The sequence below is a fragment of the Zonotrichia leucophrys genome, chromosome 3, assembly GCF_028769735.1.
Source record: "Zonotrichia leucophrys gambelii isolate GWCS_2022_RI chromosome 3, RI_Zleu_2.0, whole genome shotgun sequence".
In the NCBI taxonomy this organism is placed as follows: Eukaryota; Metazoa; Chordata; class Aves; order Passeriformes; family Passerellidae; genus Zonotrichia; species Zonotrichia leucophrys.
In genome coordinates, this window is record NC_088172.1 from 88594087 (window position 1) to 88611770 (window position 17684).

General features: G+C 36.7%; 1 protein-coding gene across 11 annotated transcripts in view; it reads left to right on the top strand.

Moving 5' to 3' along the window:
- Window positions 1-17684, top strand: part of DISP1 (dispatched RND transporter family member 1) — a 99053-nt gene that overhangs the window by 69900 nt on the left and 11469 nt on the right. For 9 of the 11 annotated variants that reach the window (XM_064709174.1, XM_064709176.1, XM_064709177.1 and 6 more), the window contains 3 exons: window positions 12506-12535; window positions 16142-16265; window positions 17100-17227. In XM_064709174.1, the coding sequence (XP_064565244.1) occupies window positions 12506-12535; window positions 16142-16265; window positions 17100-17227 (282 nt within the window). The other 2 variants (XM_064709183.1, XM_064709184.1) reach the window with 2 other exon arrangements.

Genomic DNA, 17684 nt, shown 5'->3' on the forward strand with positions numbered 1-17684 from the left:
TTAGATGTTTTTTTCTGAGATTAGAATATCTTGAGTAAAGTTTCTTGTGTTGTTTTGTGCACATATTTAAGAAGTAGCTCATGTAAACAGGTTCATACTTCCTTTTTTCAGTGGCCATAATGATCACGCAAACACTCCCTGGGAAATTCTAGCCATCTCTCCATATCACAGTGCAGTTGTCTTGGGGTTTGATTTGCTCTAACCATTTCTAAATTTACCTGTGTACAAGCATGGCACCTTTAATTCTCTTCAGTACTGTTGGATGGTTTTTTTGTTCCCCTATCCTGCCCCTTTGGAAAGCTCATGCTGAAGTATCCGTTTTTGTTGGAATGCACTTATGTATCTCAAGAAACCTGGGAGCTTAGACACCCTGGAAGATATGAGTGACTGCCCCTCCTTTGCTGCTGTTTCTGTAGTCATCAGCAGGGTGGGTAGAAATGGGGAAACCAACCAAGTAAGGCTGTGAAAGAAGCATGAAAATTGACCCATAACAACTGGAAGCATTGAGTTAGGAGTCCCTAGGGAAAAGTAAAAATGTGCAGCCCAGTAGCATGCTTAGTGGGATGAAAGGAGGATAAAATAAATAATGAGCTATGATTTGCATAGTTTTCTGGAAGAACTGAATAGTAGCATTTTTAAAAAGCCAGAAAGCAGTTATAGTCTTACAATCTCTTACTATCTTTTCTGGTATTTTTCAAAACTGCTTCTTCATATAGGAATGTATGCATATCAGTAGGAGTGGCAGAGGAAGGATGTGCGCAGATCATTTAGGAAGTTGTCTCAGGATTGAGGAAGGAATGTAATAACGATTGTGATATCTCTGGTGCCAAATTGGATTGCTTCCTTCAGACATGTATGGGAAGTTTTTAGTGGGAAAACACCAGTTAAAAGCTACCTGTGTGCGTCTTAATCTTGATGTCAACTGCTGGAATCTCTCTGATGATAAAATTTAGAAAGCTTAGGTCTGTGGACTCAGAGGTAAAAGGTAGGGCAGAAGAGGTCAGGGAGCTGTGAATGAACTACTGGTGCTGCTGCTAAGGAAAGTGCTCCAGACTGCCAGTGTATGCAGTGCTTGCACTTTCACAGCATCAGTCCAATAAATTCAAACAAGCCCTCTTGGCTTAGGGTGAACCTGCTTTGTGTCACCCACTGTTTAGTTTTTTAGACTGTACTGTTGATGCTTTTAACTACAGCAGACAAGTAAGGAAAACTGTTCTGAAAAGCATCTGAATTATCTGTGGTAAAAAACAGGCTGAAAGGATATATGAGATGATCTGCCCATGATCATGCAATCATCTCAAGCTGGAACAGGAAAATAAAATCTGCTTAAAGCCCCACAGAATCCTTATTTTGGATAAAATTTAAGAATTGCTCCTCATCTCCCACCAGCTTACTTTGGAGGTTTTAGCTCCTAAAGCTTAGTTAGTTTAAATTGCTGGATTCAAAGCTTTTGCTTGTTAGACCAATTTATATTCTGAAGAAGGCAAAAGACAGCATCAGGAAACTGGTAAAACATCCAGACTTTTGGTTACATCTTGCTTTTAGTTTGATTTAAACCTTCTTTTGAAGTGTTTTGGCATTGCAGATTTATGTGATGGTTCTGGGACTGTGGGTTCTGCTGTGTCTCAGCATTCTGTACCACACACTGTTCAAACAGTACTGCAGACACAAGTGAATACTTACACTTTATTTAGTACTTTAAAACAAATCTCTGTAGAAATGAAAAAGCTGTGAAGTGAGGACAGAACACTACAGCTGCCTCTTACCCATTTTAGATTTTGCCTCCTAGTTATTTGGCATAAAGATGAGAACCAGAAAAAATAAAATCTCCTCTGATTTTTCAGAAAGTAAGGGAATGTTTGTCAAATACCAATCTTAATAACAAGACTTTGTTATGAAACAGTTCCCTGCTTGATTCCAGGAAAAGGGTAATGGTTATCTAGTACATTCTGCATGGCTTGCAGAGCTGATTTTGCATATCCATGCAAAATTCAAATAGCCTCAGTTCAGGAACATGAGCTGTTCACAAAAATTTTTCCACTGAGCTTTTTTAACAACCTATCCTATTTTGAAAGTTGTTAAGCATCTGCTTATTTTGATGCATTAAAAGATATTTTAGTTTTCACTTTTTATATTAATTGTATACTAATGTCTTTTGTACAAAATACATGTGCATATAGTGATTAAAAAATTAATAAAGGAACCTTTCTGCCTTCCCCTAAGAAGATTAAAAACAGGAATCTTTAAGAAGAAACCTTTAGGTCAGATTTCTGGAAGTGGGATTTTGGAAATGTTTTATCAACCTTTAGCAACCAAGAAGCAAAAGCAGTGACCGTCATTTCATTAATTGTTCAGGGTGTTGCAAATCTTTTGGTTCATGTTACAGATCAGGAGTTCCTGAAATAATACAGATTCTTTCTCTGTTCTCATTTAAGCCATTTTTTCTGTGCCAGAGTAGGAGTTCTCCTTATTATGAAGCATTAACAACCCAACAGCATACTTGGGATTTTGCTGTAGTTGAGAAAAAAGAAAAGGAATGTGAAGCCATCTCATGCATCCGAGTCCATATGTGGGATTCTCTATTGAGCTCATATGGAAAAGTAGGTTTTCCCTGTGACCAAATGAACTGGATTTCTTTCTTTCTTTGAAATAATTTTTCATGTCAGTCTAATTTAAGCTGTGCTTCTTCATTTTCACACATTTTTATTTTAGTCTTGCAGGATCTCTGAGTGTGATACCTTAAGAATTTTATTCTGGTTTTATTAATTCATTTACTCTTCCCATGATAAATATTGTGCATTTTTGGCTGTGCAAACAACTTGCTCCACTTTCTGGAACTGAAAGCAAAGAGCAGACACACAGAGACTAGAATGCAAATAAAAATGCCATTTATAATTTGGTGGCTGACCAAATTTAAAATAGCATGGCTAAGAAAGTATTAAGTGCATTTTAAAAAAAACCCCTGTCATTCTGAGCTGTCCAGGGGATTTTTGCAGGCTTTGGAATTGTACTACTTAAACATTAGTGTTTGTCTAGACTTCAGGTTGTTTGGAATCAATCAGTTTTGCCTTGGGAAGGTAAGGTGCTTGGTGCTTTGGTGTGAGTGCAGCTGAGGACCAGCCTGGCTGTATATTGCTGTGTAGATTCTGCTCCTTAGGGAATTCAGGTCCTGTGTGTGCTTGAATTTCCTGTGCCCTGTATCCCTCACCTTTCCCTGAACAACAGAGGAGCTCACTCATAACTAGCAATCTGCTGGGCCTTTGAACTGCTGTCCTTAGAAGATGTAAAGCTGTGGGAAACTCAGCTTTATGGGAGGGAAACCATAAAAAAGCCATGGCTCCTTTCTTTTGTACTAAATTGACTGGAAAACCAGCATCAGCTGCGCTCGTTCTGGAAAAGGACTAATTGGCATGGGGTTTGAAATGACTTTTAAAACTGAGCATTTATATACACTTAGAAAAAACCCACAACATCCAAAATTATGTCAGTTTGTTGGAATATTTTGATGATATATGGTTGTTTTCATGTACTTTTAATTTAGTAGGAGGTTGTAGTAAATGTCTTATTCAAATGTGAATAAGACAACACCAGACAACATTATTTTTGTCTCTAACTCCTTCTAAAATCACTTGTTCTTCCTCTCTGATAATTTCAATGTTGTCTTCATCTACTAGTGAATAATAATAGATGTCCACACTTTTAATTGGTCAGTGGTGCTTGAACAGCAAAACAAAACAAAACCCCTAAACACTGTGCAAGAGGGGAATACAGAGGGTACCTGAGCAATTTGGCATTGATTTTGCTACACAAAAATTGCAATGATATTCTACTAAATAAAGAAATCTCTTAAAAACTGGACTATCAATGCAAAATGGAAATGAGATGATACCACTGACAGATCAATGGAGGTAAGGGAAGTTACAACTAGAAATCCTGCTGATATTTCAGAGAGCTTAGTCTCACTACTGGCAAATTAGGATGTGTTTTGGTTCTTTTCTAGTAAAATCATTAATAGATTTATGTACTGGACTGGAAAAGCTGATTTGCGTCACTTCTTCCACTGCTTCCATATTTTCTAGTAAGATAATAGGATCCCTTGCCTCAAAATTCTTATGTTACCTTTCCAGTTTGTAGGATGTTTAGTTTATTCTGTCAAATGGATGAACTTTTGCAAACATTTTGCTGAACATGGATTATGTTAAATCTGTTTTATAGTCTGGTCAACCCTAGAGGGCTTTTGGGGGGTTTTAGCTACAATATTGGATGTATTTAGCTCAGCTCTTCAAGGTTCAGTAAATATTTCCTTTTTTTTTTTTGCTTTCTTGTTACTGAGCATACAAAACAAATTTCATGTCAGGAGATCCAAAAGATAATGTTGCATTATATATGTACAGGTTTTCATTAGCACTAGCAAAAGCTAGAGAGCCTTCTTTTTGCAATTACATATTAAATCCTTTTAAATATATTAATTGTGTTGAATAGACATTTGTTTTATGTCACTTAAAAGTGATATAAATAACTAAATTAGCAGGTATTGGAACAGGACTTCCACACTGAAGGGAAATATTTGGCTAAATTTAGAACAAAGATCTGAAGTAACAGTATTTTCATTTGCTGCAAGAGATTAAATGTGCAGAAAGGTAAAAACTATTGTTTGTCCCCATGGTTAGATGAATAATCTGGAGAAATTTTAAGTGCTTTTAGTCTATCTTTAGAAAAGCTCTCTGGACAAAGAAGGTTTTCTGAGAGCAAAACTGAACTCCGTGGTATCTTATGATCACAAAGTCTTATATCTGCACAGGAAGGAAGACTGAAGCATGTATTAGTTGAAGTGTGATTTGTCACACTCCAGGTCTCCCTACTCCAGAGCCAAACTTCCATGTACTTAATGTCAGTCTTTAATACCTATAGGGACATGTACTTCAGCCTGCGTGAACAGATGCCATCATAAAAATAAGCACTCATTTTCCTTCTTGGAAATAAGCACATTTTCCTTCTTGGTGGTATCATGAGATGGGGGGTTTCTTCTGTGTATGTTGTGATTCCTTGAGTCATGTTAATTTCCTGTTTGTCAGAGAAATCCAAGATGTGGCCGTGACCTTGTGTTGCTCCATTCAACTGGGAAGTGTGATAAAAACAGCTTTGAAATAAGGAAGGGACTTTTTGCCAGTAAAAATGTTGAAAACTACTCTAGTCATCATTTAAATCCCAAAACATATCTATTAATTTCACTGTAATTACCAAGAAAAGAGAAAAGACTAATGGTTTTAGACTTGCGAAAGATCTTGAAATAATATTAGTCTGCTCCAAATTAGCCGTTGGCTTGTTTTCAAATAATGATTCATGGTGGTATTTTACTAAGCTTTTTTAAAATTCTCTTTAATAGATTAGAATTTTGTTTAATTTGCCAGACAGTGCTCTATGTAGTCCTGCATTCAGTGCTTCAAAAGTTTAAGGAATATATATATAGCTTCAATTAAACCTTTTGAAGAAGTATATACTTTAAATTGTGTATAAACTTTGCCATTTAAAGCTGGGAGAATCCAGTTGAAGTATGCTTAATGGTAATCTTCTTATTGACAGTGTTGGAGCAGTGTTTAAAAGTGGCTACACTCATTAGAGAAAAGTTTAGGGAAAGAAGAATACAAGAAAAGTGTTTGGAGGGTGTGTATGACTTGTCTCCTTCATATGGTCTCAGATTTTCCTACAAAGATGATTTAATTCCTTTTCAAGACAGGTGAACCAAGTAGATGCTATAAAGGAAAAGAGACAGCTTTCCTAGTGGTTGATAATACTTAGTGAGTTGTTGAAGATAAAAGAGGAAAGACATTAGAAGTCAGTATTGCAAAAATGGGTTTCTAAGGAGCCTTTAAATGAAGATTTGGTCAGTAAATCCTGGCTCATATGTGGATGCCATCCCTATAGAGCAGTGAGGAAAATGTGAGGGGGGAAAACCCAACAATCCCCCCAGCCTTGGAGATGACTATAATAGGATCATTCCAGTTTCAAATCACCTGTATGTTATAAATTTATAGAAGTTTTAATTTTAGCATATAATGAATTATACAGGGTTAGAATAAAATAGACTATTTCAGTTGGGAGGGACCTGCAAGGATCACCTGACCCATTCAGGGCTGACCCAGTTAAAGCATCTTGTTAAGGACATTGTCCAAATGCCTCTTGAACACTGACAGGACTGGGACATCAGCACCTTCCTAAGAAGGCCTGGTCAGGTGTTTGACCACCTTCTAGATAAAGAAGTATCCAGTCTAAATATCCCCTGGCTCAGCTTTGAACCATTCCTGCATGTCCCAGCACTGGATTCCAGGGAGAAGAGATCACCTCTCCATTTACCTGCCTCAAGAAGCTGTAGAGAGCAATGAGGTTACTGCTCAGCTTCCTTTTCTCCAAATTAGACAAGTCCAAAGTCCTCAACCCATCTTCTTAGGACATTCCTCACAGTACTGTTACTAAACTTGCAAATGAGAATACATTTAGTTTCTTAATGGGATTGCAGTGACCTTTTCCATCTCTGGTGCCTTGATGGAAACGTATTTCCCTGTTGTACTCTGGCATGAGCCAGAGTTTTGTCCATGGGAGGTGTCAAAACTCCCTGTTACTTTTGCAGAGTAGGTTAATAAAGTTTAATATTGATTTTATAGCACAAAGAGAATGAGTGAAATGCTGGCTTAGTTAAGGATATAGGGTTTGCCTCACTCCATGGAGTTTTATCCAGTGGGCATATTATAGGTCAGTAAAGCTTAAATTTCTATGCTGAATTTAAATCAGTAAGAGCAAGAATCACTCAGACAATTATTTTATTGTTAACACCTTCCTTACAGTTGCTTTCTTCACAGAAAGGCAATCTTATTTGCTCCTATTTGCTGTGAAAGTAGAGCAGATGCTCAGTTGGAACTGAGGAGGTAAGTAAGAACACAACAAGAAAAGCAGATGGGAACTTTTATAAAACTTGATGTCTCAACAGTAAAAATGTTAATTGACATCTGTGATACAGTTGCCAAATAGCATATTGATTTTTGGTCTGCTAAGTTGCTTTTTGCTTAATTTTAAGCAAAAGAACAGTCATGTGTACAACATTAAGAAAAGTTGCAATATTGACATTTTAATGCGATGAAATAGCAGTTGGTTTCAGATAATTTCACCCTGATAATTTAGACATTAAAAATATTAAATCCTTTTGGATTATTCCTTGATATTTTATGTGGGGAAAGCCCATGAAAGTGAGTTGCATTCTTCCTTGTTTTAATAAAACATTAAAAAACAACTAACCAAAAAATGGAATTCTCTGTCTCCTCTACAAGATCATTTTGCTGTGGGTTGTCCTGTTCCTTAGAGATCTGAACAAGTAAAACTAAGTGCAGACAAATACAATGAACACTGCATGTTTAAAAAAACATTTAGATAGAATTCATTATTAAAATAATGGAGAACTGCTCATCGTAGCAAAAAAAATTAAATTGGGAGGCTTATAAAAACTACTTTGGCAACCTATTTGTTGTCTGAGTGATTGCTAAAATGATAAAGCACATAGGTGCTACATTTTACATGACAGTGAAAGCTAACTTGATATTTAGGAGCAATTCAAATTGGGTTAATGACATTCTGAAAACACAAGGATTTTCTTCCTGTGCAGGGATTTAGTTTGTATTGTATGTTCTGATGGAGAATGTACAATATGATGCATATCTCATTCTGTCCTGCAGGGATTTAGCTTATCCAGGAGTATAATAATGACCAAAAGCTATGTTTTATCACTTCTGGTAACCAGATCTACCAACAAAGGGAATAGTTTCCCTCTGGCAAAGTAAAGCATTGAGGTTAAACACCTCACAATCCTTGGACAAGAGAGTCTTTTTTTTTTTTTTTTTCAGTAAATACAGCTATTTATTGCAATGTACCATTTTTTTTTGCCTCCAGTGAATCTTTAAGTGAAAAGCAAGAGTGCAAAATGAATTTGTTGCCCTGTGCAGGGACAGGAGTTGGACTTCAGTGGTCCTAATGGATTCCTTCCATCTTGGGATATTCTGTGATTCTATATTGAGTAAATAATTTTATGATAAATATCAGTAAGCTGTGCATTTATTTTCAAAATTTTTTGCAGCTCAGCACCAAAATGACAATGCTGGATATCATTGCTGGGGGAGCAGCCTTTGCTTCCCTTAGCTCTTGTCTCCCAGAATGAAACGGAGGAGAAGCACCCACACTGACAGTCTCACATTTATCCAATGCTGTTTGTTGTTTCCTTACACCTAAAAATAAGGCACAACAATCACAGGCAGTGCCTTTGTGCTACCCCATGTCAGGCTGGTAGGCATTAATTTCAGCTTAAAGTCTAACTGGCTTGTTGTTTCTCCAAGGAGAAAAAGAGGAAAAGTCTTTCTGTATCCAAGTTCCAGTCTCTACATCTGCTCATGGTGAAATAGAAATTAATTGCAGCTAAGTGAAATGGCATAAATTAGAAATTGAGTGTTTAGCCAGGGCACTATCCAGAATTGTAATAGGAATTTTAGGAAGGTAATGTTTGCGTAACTTAGTACAAAGTTATGATTTGGAATGTGTTGATGCTTTTTAACTGACTCAAAAAACGACCCCAAGTGACATTACTGTCAGTGTAAGCAGGAATGTTCCTATTTAAAATCATATTTATATCTCTTTCAACCTCTTAGGTTATTGATAGCTGCCTTTTTAACACTTCTTTGAAATGATGGGTGCTTCACAACAGCTAGAAAACTCTTCTAAGTATGCTTCAAAACACAGCCTGTTTTCCTAATTTTCTATTTCATGGCTACCTTCTGCAGGGTTTCTTGCACCCACTGAGGAAGCAGCAAGCGTTAATTCTTTGGGGTGTGAGGCCAAGGGGTTGCTTACGTTGATACCTTTCTCACAACTGAGATTTGTGAAGAAAGCCTGAAAAAGAATGCCTTGGAATATCTAGATACTTTTGTTGTCCTCTGACACATTCAGGTTTGTATTTCCCTGAAATACATTAGATTAGTGAAGCACACTGCATATGAAGTAAATCAACCATAGTGCTATTATTAAGTCCCATGCTGTGGAACATGTTTTCAAATATTGCCTTGTGCCATGCGATGTCCAGGTGACATGAAGGTTATGAACTAGATTTAATAATACATAGAATTTCCAAAAGCTTGTTTTCCTGTGTGATAATTGAAATCAGGACCAAACTCCTCTCTCTGATGTACCCTATTAACTTCCATGAGAACTCATTCAGTGCTGTAATCAAAAGGAAGCTTTGGCTTCCCTGGGAACTCAAGGTCAGGATGTTGCCACGTGGCACAGAAAGTGATCATATTTTTTATACCTGTGAACTGCCCCTATTCGAGTAGGTTTGTTCACAAAGAAACAAATTATGTCTACTACATCACTGTTCAAAATACCAGTAGAAACCCTGAGGTTAAGTGCTTATTTAGGCTGGAAAGGTGAATAATTGGAGCTGTAGTAGTCCAGTCCAAAGCTGATGAATCCTCCTGATACTCAGTTATTTCCTAGAATAAACTTACTAATATTACAGCAGCCCTTTTTAAAGACACCATTCCTCCCTTTCAGCATGTTACACAGTAGGATGCTGGGCATCGAAAATACATTTCATACTGAGAAACATCTTGGAGTTTTAACCAATCAATTTATCTTTTCTTTATGTATTTCTTAATTGTGTGATGTTCAGACAAAACTTGCCACTAGGAAAGGACAGAAGCAAAGTATGTGTTGAGCAGTGGCTGACACTCGCAGTAAATGGTGCTAGAACAGAGCCTGTCCTTTTCTTCCTCTTTCCCTTTTCCCCTCTTGTTGCAGTGTTTATTAGATTTTATCAGTGACTGCAGTTTGTGCAGTAACTTGCTTATGCTGGTCTTGTCACCACCAACTGTGATTGTCACTTTCTGCTATCAGACTTGTGAGAACTAAGTACAAAGGTAATTTAATACACAGATCAACTTGGCTTTTGTCCCAGCAAAAGAGTGGAATTCACGACTTCTTTCTCTTGAAAACTGATGAGGACTCTCTTTGTCCACACTTTTTTTTTGGAGGCTGATAGTGTTGTTTAAACTGGCTCAATGAAAATATAATACTTCAAAAATTAGATACAGCAACATTCATTAAGTGGGAAAGATCTGGTTTTGCCATGCATTTTTGTATTTTAGAGCATAACTAAAGAATTTTGGGACACAATTTTCAGGGATAACTTCTCCTATTGACCAATATAATAAAGTCATCACAACAGCTGCAAGGGATTGGTTACACTGCTGGAATTTACCCAGGTGTACCCAGGTTTTTTCAGTGTATGCTATTCAAAACAAAACAGTTTGATAGCAGGTGTGACCTTTAACCCTGCCTAGCTTTGAAGAACTTAATCATCATCATTTGTTCAGCACTGAATATATTTTGCAGGTGGAGGAAACAGAGGGAAATGTAGTTTGGTTTTGATGAGACCAGGGGAGAATGAGGAATGACTGTGTTGGTATTTTTACCCACTTTGTGTAAATCAAATTAGACAAATTTAATTTTAAAGTAGCCCTCATGCAGAAGAAAACTATTTAATCTGCTGATATAAACTGGGATTGTCATTTATACAGGTCAGCATAAATACAAAGCCTGTACTAATCATTGTTGTTGGATGGCTCTGCTTGTGCCAAAGTGTTGCCTGATATTATTACTCATGGCAGAGCCTATTATGGCACAGACAAAAACAAATGGCTGAATATATATGGAAATTCAGATCTTTACAAATGAAAGATAGAAAATTTTGTTTGAATGACCTTACTAACAGTAAGTATGTCTGCTTATATTTTTCTCTCATCAAACCCAGGAGATTATGCTGCAGTTTAAAAAATTGCTATTCCCAACACTGTGACTTTGCCCCCTTTTCCATACAGTCTTGAAGGCACATTCAGTGTGTGCTCTGCCTTGGTGCAAGTTCATAAAAAGAACTATCTGTTTAAGCATTTCTCTTCATCCAGAGTCCTGTTACTGTTCACTTCAGATTCAAGTTGAGCAAGTTCTGACTTCAGTACCTGGTTTCTGATCCTCCAGTCTAGCCTGAGTTGGGAAAAGTTGATTTTGTGGTTGAGGCTGTAGATCAGACTGTAAGCAGTCCCCCAAGCCTGCCATAGCTTCTTTTCAGCCTCAGGTAATTTACTGTTCAAAGTAATTTCAGAACTCAGTTTAGTTGAGTTTCTCTACATTCTGGAAGCTGGTGAGTCTGTTGTAGTGGTACCAGCAGCTTTTAGCATCAGTTGGAAAATTGGGTATGTTCTGTACCTCTGGTAGTCAGATTTCGGCACCTAGTCTGAAGGTTGGTGGCACTTCATAAATTTAATCTTTTGTGTCTGCATTCACCTGAGAATCTTTGTCTATACCTTTCATTAATCCGTGAGTTACTCTGCAACTAGAGAATGGTGAATCTGCTTTTCTTGTGGCTGAAAGGAGCAAATCTTACTCTTGTGTAGTAGTAAACAACTCTCACTACTTTGAAGAACAGCAAATTTCATTTCTATTTAGTGGATTAAGTTTTCCTGAAAATCTCTGAGGAGTATGACCTGTTTATCTGTGTGTGAAAGCAAGCAAATCTATGCTTTTGGTAACCTCATTGTGATGTTACTAAGTGATCTATATTATGCAGGTACCTGCTTCTTAACTCAGTGCTTTCCATACTTTTTAAAAGAAGTAATATTAAATGTGTCCTTGGTGGTAAAACAAATCCATAACTTAACTGAAGCTGTTACATGGTTACAGCTTCGGAGGGATTTTATGTCACGTTCTTGAAATGACTTGCACATTGTTTATGAAGGTTTTTTTTTAAGTGAAATTTATGTGAATCTTACTGGTCCAGTAGCTAAGAAATTGAAGTGCATGCTGAACAATGTTAGATAAGAATAATTTTCACTTGGAATTGCTACCTCCTTCTCAAAATAATATACTTTATATTAGACATTTAAGAAGTAACAAAAACTTGGATAAAAATATTTTATAGAGGTATCCTGTGTCATTCTACTTCCTGTATTATGGCAAGACAGAATTTATGGCCAAAGTAATTTTTTGTAATGAAATTACAAAGGACAACTATGAAGTTTTGTGAATTACACTCAGAATATGGTCTTGTTGATGGTTGTCTGTTTCCAGCATATGCAAACTTTGAAATTATTTTCACCAGTATTGAATTTTTATCATATTAGTGTATTTGGTCTTTTGTTGAAAACTGGAAAAGCCTCAGGAATAGTGATCCCAAAAATCAGCTGCATAAATTCCACTTTTGAAAACCCAGCTGCCTGTAGCCGTAATTGTTCTCTGAACTACTTGTTTGCAAAGGCTCAATTGAATATGATTGTAGGCCTTTCAAAATAATTCATATCCTAAAATATCTGATCTTTATAATTTCTTTTCTGACGTATGAGAATAGTTAAACTAATTGGTGTGTGCATGCATATTTCATGCATTCTCAGTTACTCTCTTTTTTCTTTTCTTTCAGGCCAGCCAGACCATTGAAGTTACCAAAAAGGTAAGTGCTGTCACAGCTGCAGTTTGTGGAATTATAAAGGTGGTAGATGAGGTGCTGGAAAAACTGTTGTTCCCCATACAAAGGAATAATAAGGAATATTCAAAGAAAAAATATAAACATTCAAGTTAAATCAGACTTTAAAAGTATTTCTTCAGGCAATTGGTAGTAAACTTTTGCAACTGCCGTGGGAAACCAGATACTATCAACAAGGTCAACCCACATTTAGAAGAATAGATCTGCAATGGGTCCCTAAATAAACTCTGAAACAAGGAGCCAGGGCCAAGTTCTTTTACATCCCTAAAAACACATCTGTGAATCCTACAGGATCAGGAAGGGGATTAGAACATGCAGGATATCCAAATTTAGGCTCCATTTACAGACAGAAAAGCAGTCTCCTCATTAGGACTAGGCCAGAATTTTAAAATCTATCCATATTTCAATGCTTCTTGTTTTCAACTATTTTAGGCATTTTTATTACAGTTTGTGCCTGGATACTCTGTGTCTCAGTACTTTTTTGGTTAAGGGTTGCTCTGAGAAGTGGCTTTGTTGTATCATCAATAGTGATAAACAAACCTGACAGACAAGTTCTGAAAATTTTGTCATAGTAGTTTTTAATTCTTCTAAACCCCCATGCAGTCTAGAACACTGGGTTTGGATTCTATAGGCTCTGTAGAATGGCAGGGTCAGAAAAAATAACAAACCATTGTATCTAAAACTGTCAATGCATCAGAATGGCAACAAGAAACCATCTCAAGTGAAAAGACATTAAAAACACAATTGTTGGAGTTTATTTATTAAAAACACTGTTGTCCACAAAGATGGACAATTGTCCGTCTTTAGGATTTGCTTTCAGTAAAGAGCAAGCCTGTTTGTTAAATGGCACGTAAGTATTTGAGTTACAGAAATCTGTGTGTTGATATGATTTAGGTCACACAAATATCTATTGTTAATAGTGACCTTATTACAATACAAAAACTATATATGGTGCATTTCTGTCTCTGTACAAACCTGAGGAGTGGTTGAACCTGAGAACATCTGTATATAGGAGCTGAATTGAAAAGTTTTTCACTAGCTTCATATTATGCTTAAAATGGGAAAAGAACCTAAACATTCTCTTTTTTACCTTCTCCTTTCAAAGAAAACATTTGAGGTCTTGGATCGCCTTTAGACAAATTGCTTTATAACAGTGGTGCTTTTAGTAGTGCTAAATATAGATTGAATTACTGTATCTCCTAAGCATTTTGAGTTACTTAGAGCATGAATTAAAAAAAAAAAAAAAACTAAAAACAAATCAAACCTTTTTTAGGTGTGTGAAAAACATCAGGAAGAAATAAATTATTGAAAGCTACATTTTAATGGTACATAGCTAGTACCATAGCTAGTACCATCAAATTAGTACCATTCTAACAGACTGAAAACAGTGAAAAATGGCATAAAAATGGTATTTCACTCAGTGTTAAACTTACATGAGTTCAACATTCAGTGCTGGAATATTTTGGATTAAACAAAACCAAGAAGGTGTAAGTGTGGCTGTATGTCTAGGTCTTTGCACGAACAAAAAATACTTTTAATTAGGCATCCAAAAGTAGGAGGTTATATCCTGATTTAGAAAAGTACTAGAGAATGTTCTTAGCACTAAGGATATCCTTTCTCAATGTGATTCCTCCACTGAGGAATTGATGTAAGCATTTTCAGGCAAGTGGCCGTTTATGCCCAATCTGTCAGGGTAGTGCCTTCCTCCTCACAGAGGAAAAAAAAAGTAATTAAACTCATGTTATAGCTTTTTAATGAATAAAAAAATTCAAAACCCACCATTTCTTTAGCCATGTACAGTGGGTTGGGGTTGAGGCTGGTTTTAGGCAACTTGGTTGGTTGGAGCTGGAGCCCTCAGCAGCATAAATAATGCTCAGACAGGTAAAATTAAAAATAGAGTGGTCAGTCCTCTTGTCAGCCCAGGTCAGCTCTGCTTATCTTTATTTCAGTGTGTGGTAAAAGAAACAAGAGAAACTTGCACGTGTAAACAAATACTTCACTGTTTTCTGTATGTGGCTTATTATCACATTAAACACTTAGGACAGAGTTTCTTTTACAGCTGAAAGAATTTACCCAATTTAAGAGTACTCCGCTGAGAATGGAACTGTAGAGACAACATGTCAAAGTGGTAAATCTGGCACTAGTGATAAATAGGAAAATAAATCTTTTGGGTATAACTTTTATGACTTCAGAGCAAATATCTGTAATAACTAGTCAGTCTAGCTTGGAGTTTAGAAAAACATTTAGTCCTATAAATAGGAAAATTCTGTTAGGTCATTTACTTCCCTTCTACTTTGTACAATTGCTCATTTGGCAAAGCTGCCCCTTTGTGATTGACTTTAATGAAAATTTTGACTTCAGACTACTTTTCAGGCTTTTGCTAATTAACTTCTTGTGTGAGCATGTCAGAATTATTCCATGTTTACTTAATGGGAAATGGAGAAACACCCAGTGCTTTGGATTTCTTTGCTCCTCAAAGCTGTACTTAGACCCCTAGAGGTGCCTATTTCCACATGCTACAGAAAAACAGGAATAAGCTTGCATGTGCCATTGATTTTGCAGTCAGAGCACTGGCAGCCCACTGGGAACCTGGAGTGGGGAGATGGACAATCCCTCCCTTCTTAGCAGCAGGACAGAAAATTTTGGTGAAGCTGATAATTGTATTGTGATTAATTAACAAGTTGCTCTTAAAACTGAAAAAGAGCCATAATCTTTCAAGACAGTAGAAATAAGTAAAGGAGCTCTCTGCAGTAAACTTTCATGTTATGCTGCTTGAAGTTCAGGAGGAAATAAGAGTGGAGATCTTGATCAATATTTAATGTTTACAGGGACCATTTGTATAGAAGGATTCATAGCCTGTAATTACTTTTCTAATGCCTTTATGGGACTTCATATACTGTCTTTGCTCCCAGTATTAAACAGTGTTGCTTTTGAAACATTAACTCTATGAATTCCATTCTTTATTGTAAGAAAAATCATTTAGAAATGAAGATTTATTGATTTCTCCTAATTTTCTGAACATTTCTCTTGAATTAACAAAAATACAAATATTTTACAAAAATAACGAAAATTAGGTTTGCATATAACAATTCTGCTACTCATAAAATTTAGAATGAACTAGGTGTTAAAATCCAAGGATGGATGTTATGCTGTAAGACTAGACACTTAATGTTAGTTTATATATCATCTTGCCAACCCCTTGCATGTTTGAACTATAACAGATTTCATGAATCATGAGTATGTAGGGTTTGAATATTTTTTTAATGACTATTTTAAAAATAGAGGAAGTGTTTTCTTTGGGTTCTACTTTAAAACAGATCTTTTTCTTTCTTGGATATTTTTCTTAAAATGTTTAAGTTTTGAAAAGATCCCAAATAGTGACATTTTCTCTCACTAAATTTTTGACAAATCGTCTTTTTCTAGTGGCTTGCAATCATGGATAAACTTGCATTTTTTTGTCCAAATCCTGGGGAAAAATAGTAGTCTGATCTGAAAAGCTCTTGAGAGAAGTATAGATGAGTTCTGTGTGCAGCTTTTGTTGCTGTAGCACCTCTTGCTGCTCCTCTCCCATAGCTACGCTGCGCTCATTGCCGACTGGCCTGTGGTGGTCCTGGGCATGTGCACTGTGCTCATAGTGGTGTGTGCACTCGTGGGAATATTAGTTCCAGATCTTCCAGATTTCTCTGATCCACTGCTGGTAAGTCAATTCCCATCAGTTGTCGTGTCAAATAAGTATTTTTCGTTTGCCATGTTTTCCATTGGAACCAGTAAACAGCAAATGCAAGTACAGCAATTGGTGCAGTATGAAATCTTGACATTGGAGCTGCAAATGATAATACAGAGCTGCAGTTGCCATCAAAGAATATTACCCACTAGTTTCCATGCCCTCTGAATTTTGCTAAGATCATGTGTCCTTCAAGAGAACTGCTTCAGATTGAATACTGTAAATTCATCCCAGTTTTCGATGTACAGCACAGACCATACATTCTAAATCAGGTTTCAAAGAATGAAGGCCAGGATCTGTTAGAGGAAAGGGTATTCTAAGTCCCTTCTGAGGATAAAGTGATAGCCATATTGAAAGGATAAGTTCCTGTAAGTTATTAGTATTTATAGTGTAGAATGTGTATCTGTACAAATCCATATGTAATTAATATTTCTGGAAAAGAGCCAAGTTGTTAAAATTGTTTCAAAGTCACTTTCAAAATTATTTAAATATTTGCCTTATTCTTAATTAAGAGTGATAATTGAGATACAGAAGAGTACTTTGTAGAATGCCTTTCCTCTGAAAACCAAGTGTTGAACATTGGATGGACTGAATCATCTCAGGGAGAGCAGTAGGACGGGCAAGAATTCTTAATCCCTTGTCACTCTCAACATCAGTCATTATTTTGTCATGAAGCATTTTACTTCTAAAAGTAGATGCCTGGAGTAATTATGCTTCATAGTGAAAGCTATCCATCATTTTGATCGTGTTTCCACTCTCCTGTTTGAACTGAAGCATTAGTGGAATTGTGTGCTTCTCTCCCCTTAGGGTTTTGAACCCAGAGGGACAGCCATAGGACAGAAACTGGTCACATGGAACAACATGGTGAAAAACACAGGGTACAAAGCAACACTTGCAAACTACCCTTTCAAATATGCAGATGAGCAAGCTAAAAGGTAAGACTTTATAATAAAAAAGTAAATTTTGTTTCATTGGTGGTTTTGTACATATATCGTGATGCCGAATTTTGCCCCAAAAGGCGAGAATAACTGCCTAAGAGACTCAAGTAAGTCAGCATAGACAGGAGGTATTTTATTACGACGCGTCGGAGAAATCACAAAGGGATTTCTAGCTATCTCATAACAGAAGCAAGCTTTTATACAGTCTTGGGTGCAGGGTTACATCATATTCATAAGAGGCGTGGTGTGGGCGGAGCGTGGGCGGAGACATCTATTTTGAGGATTATTCATGGTGGTCCTTCGATGCCTTCCTCATGGGCGCGGGTCTTCTGATGAGTCTTCCTCTTTAAACTTTTGAACTCTTATCCTAATATGGTCAATTCCCGGTGTACTTGGCTTGGTTCCCATGGCTTGGCACGGCTCTTAGGGTCAGCTTGACATTTGCACGGCTCTT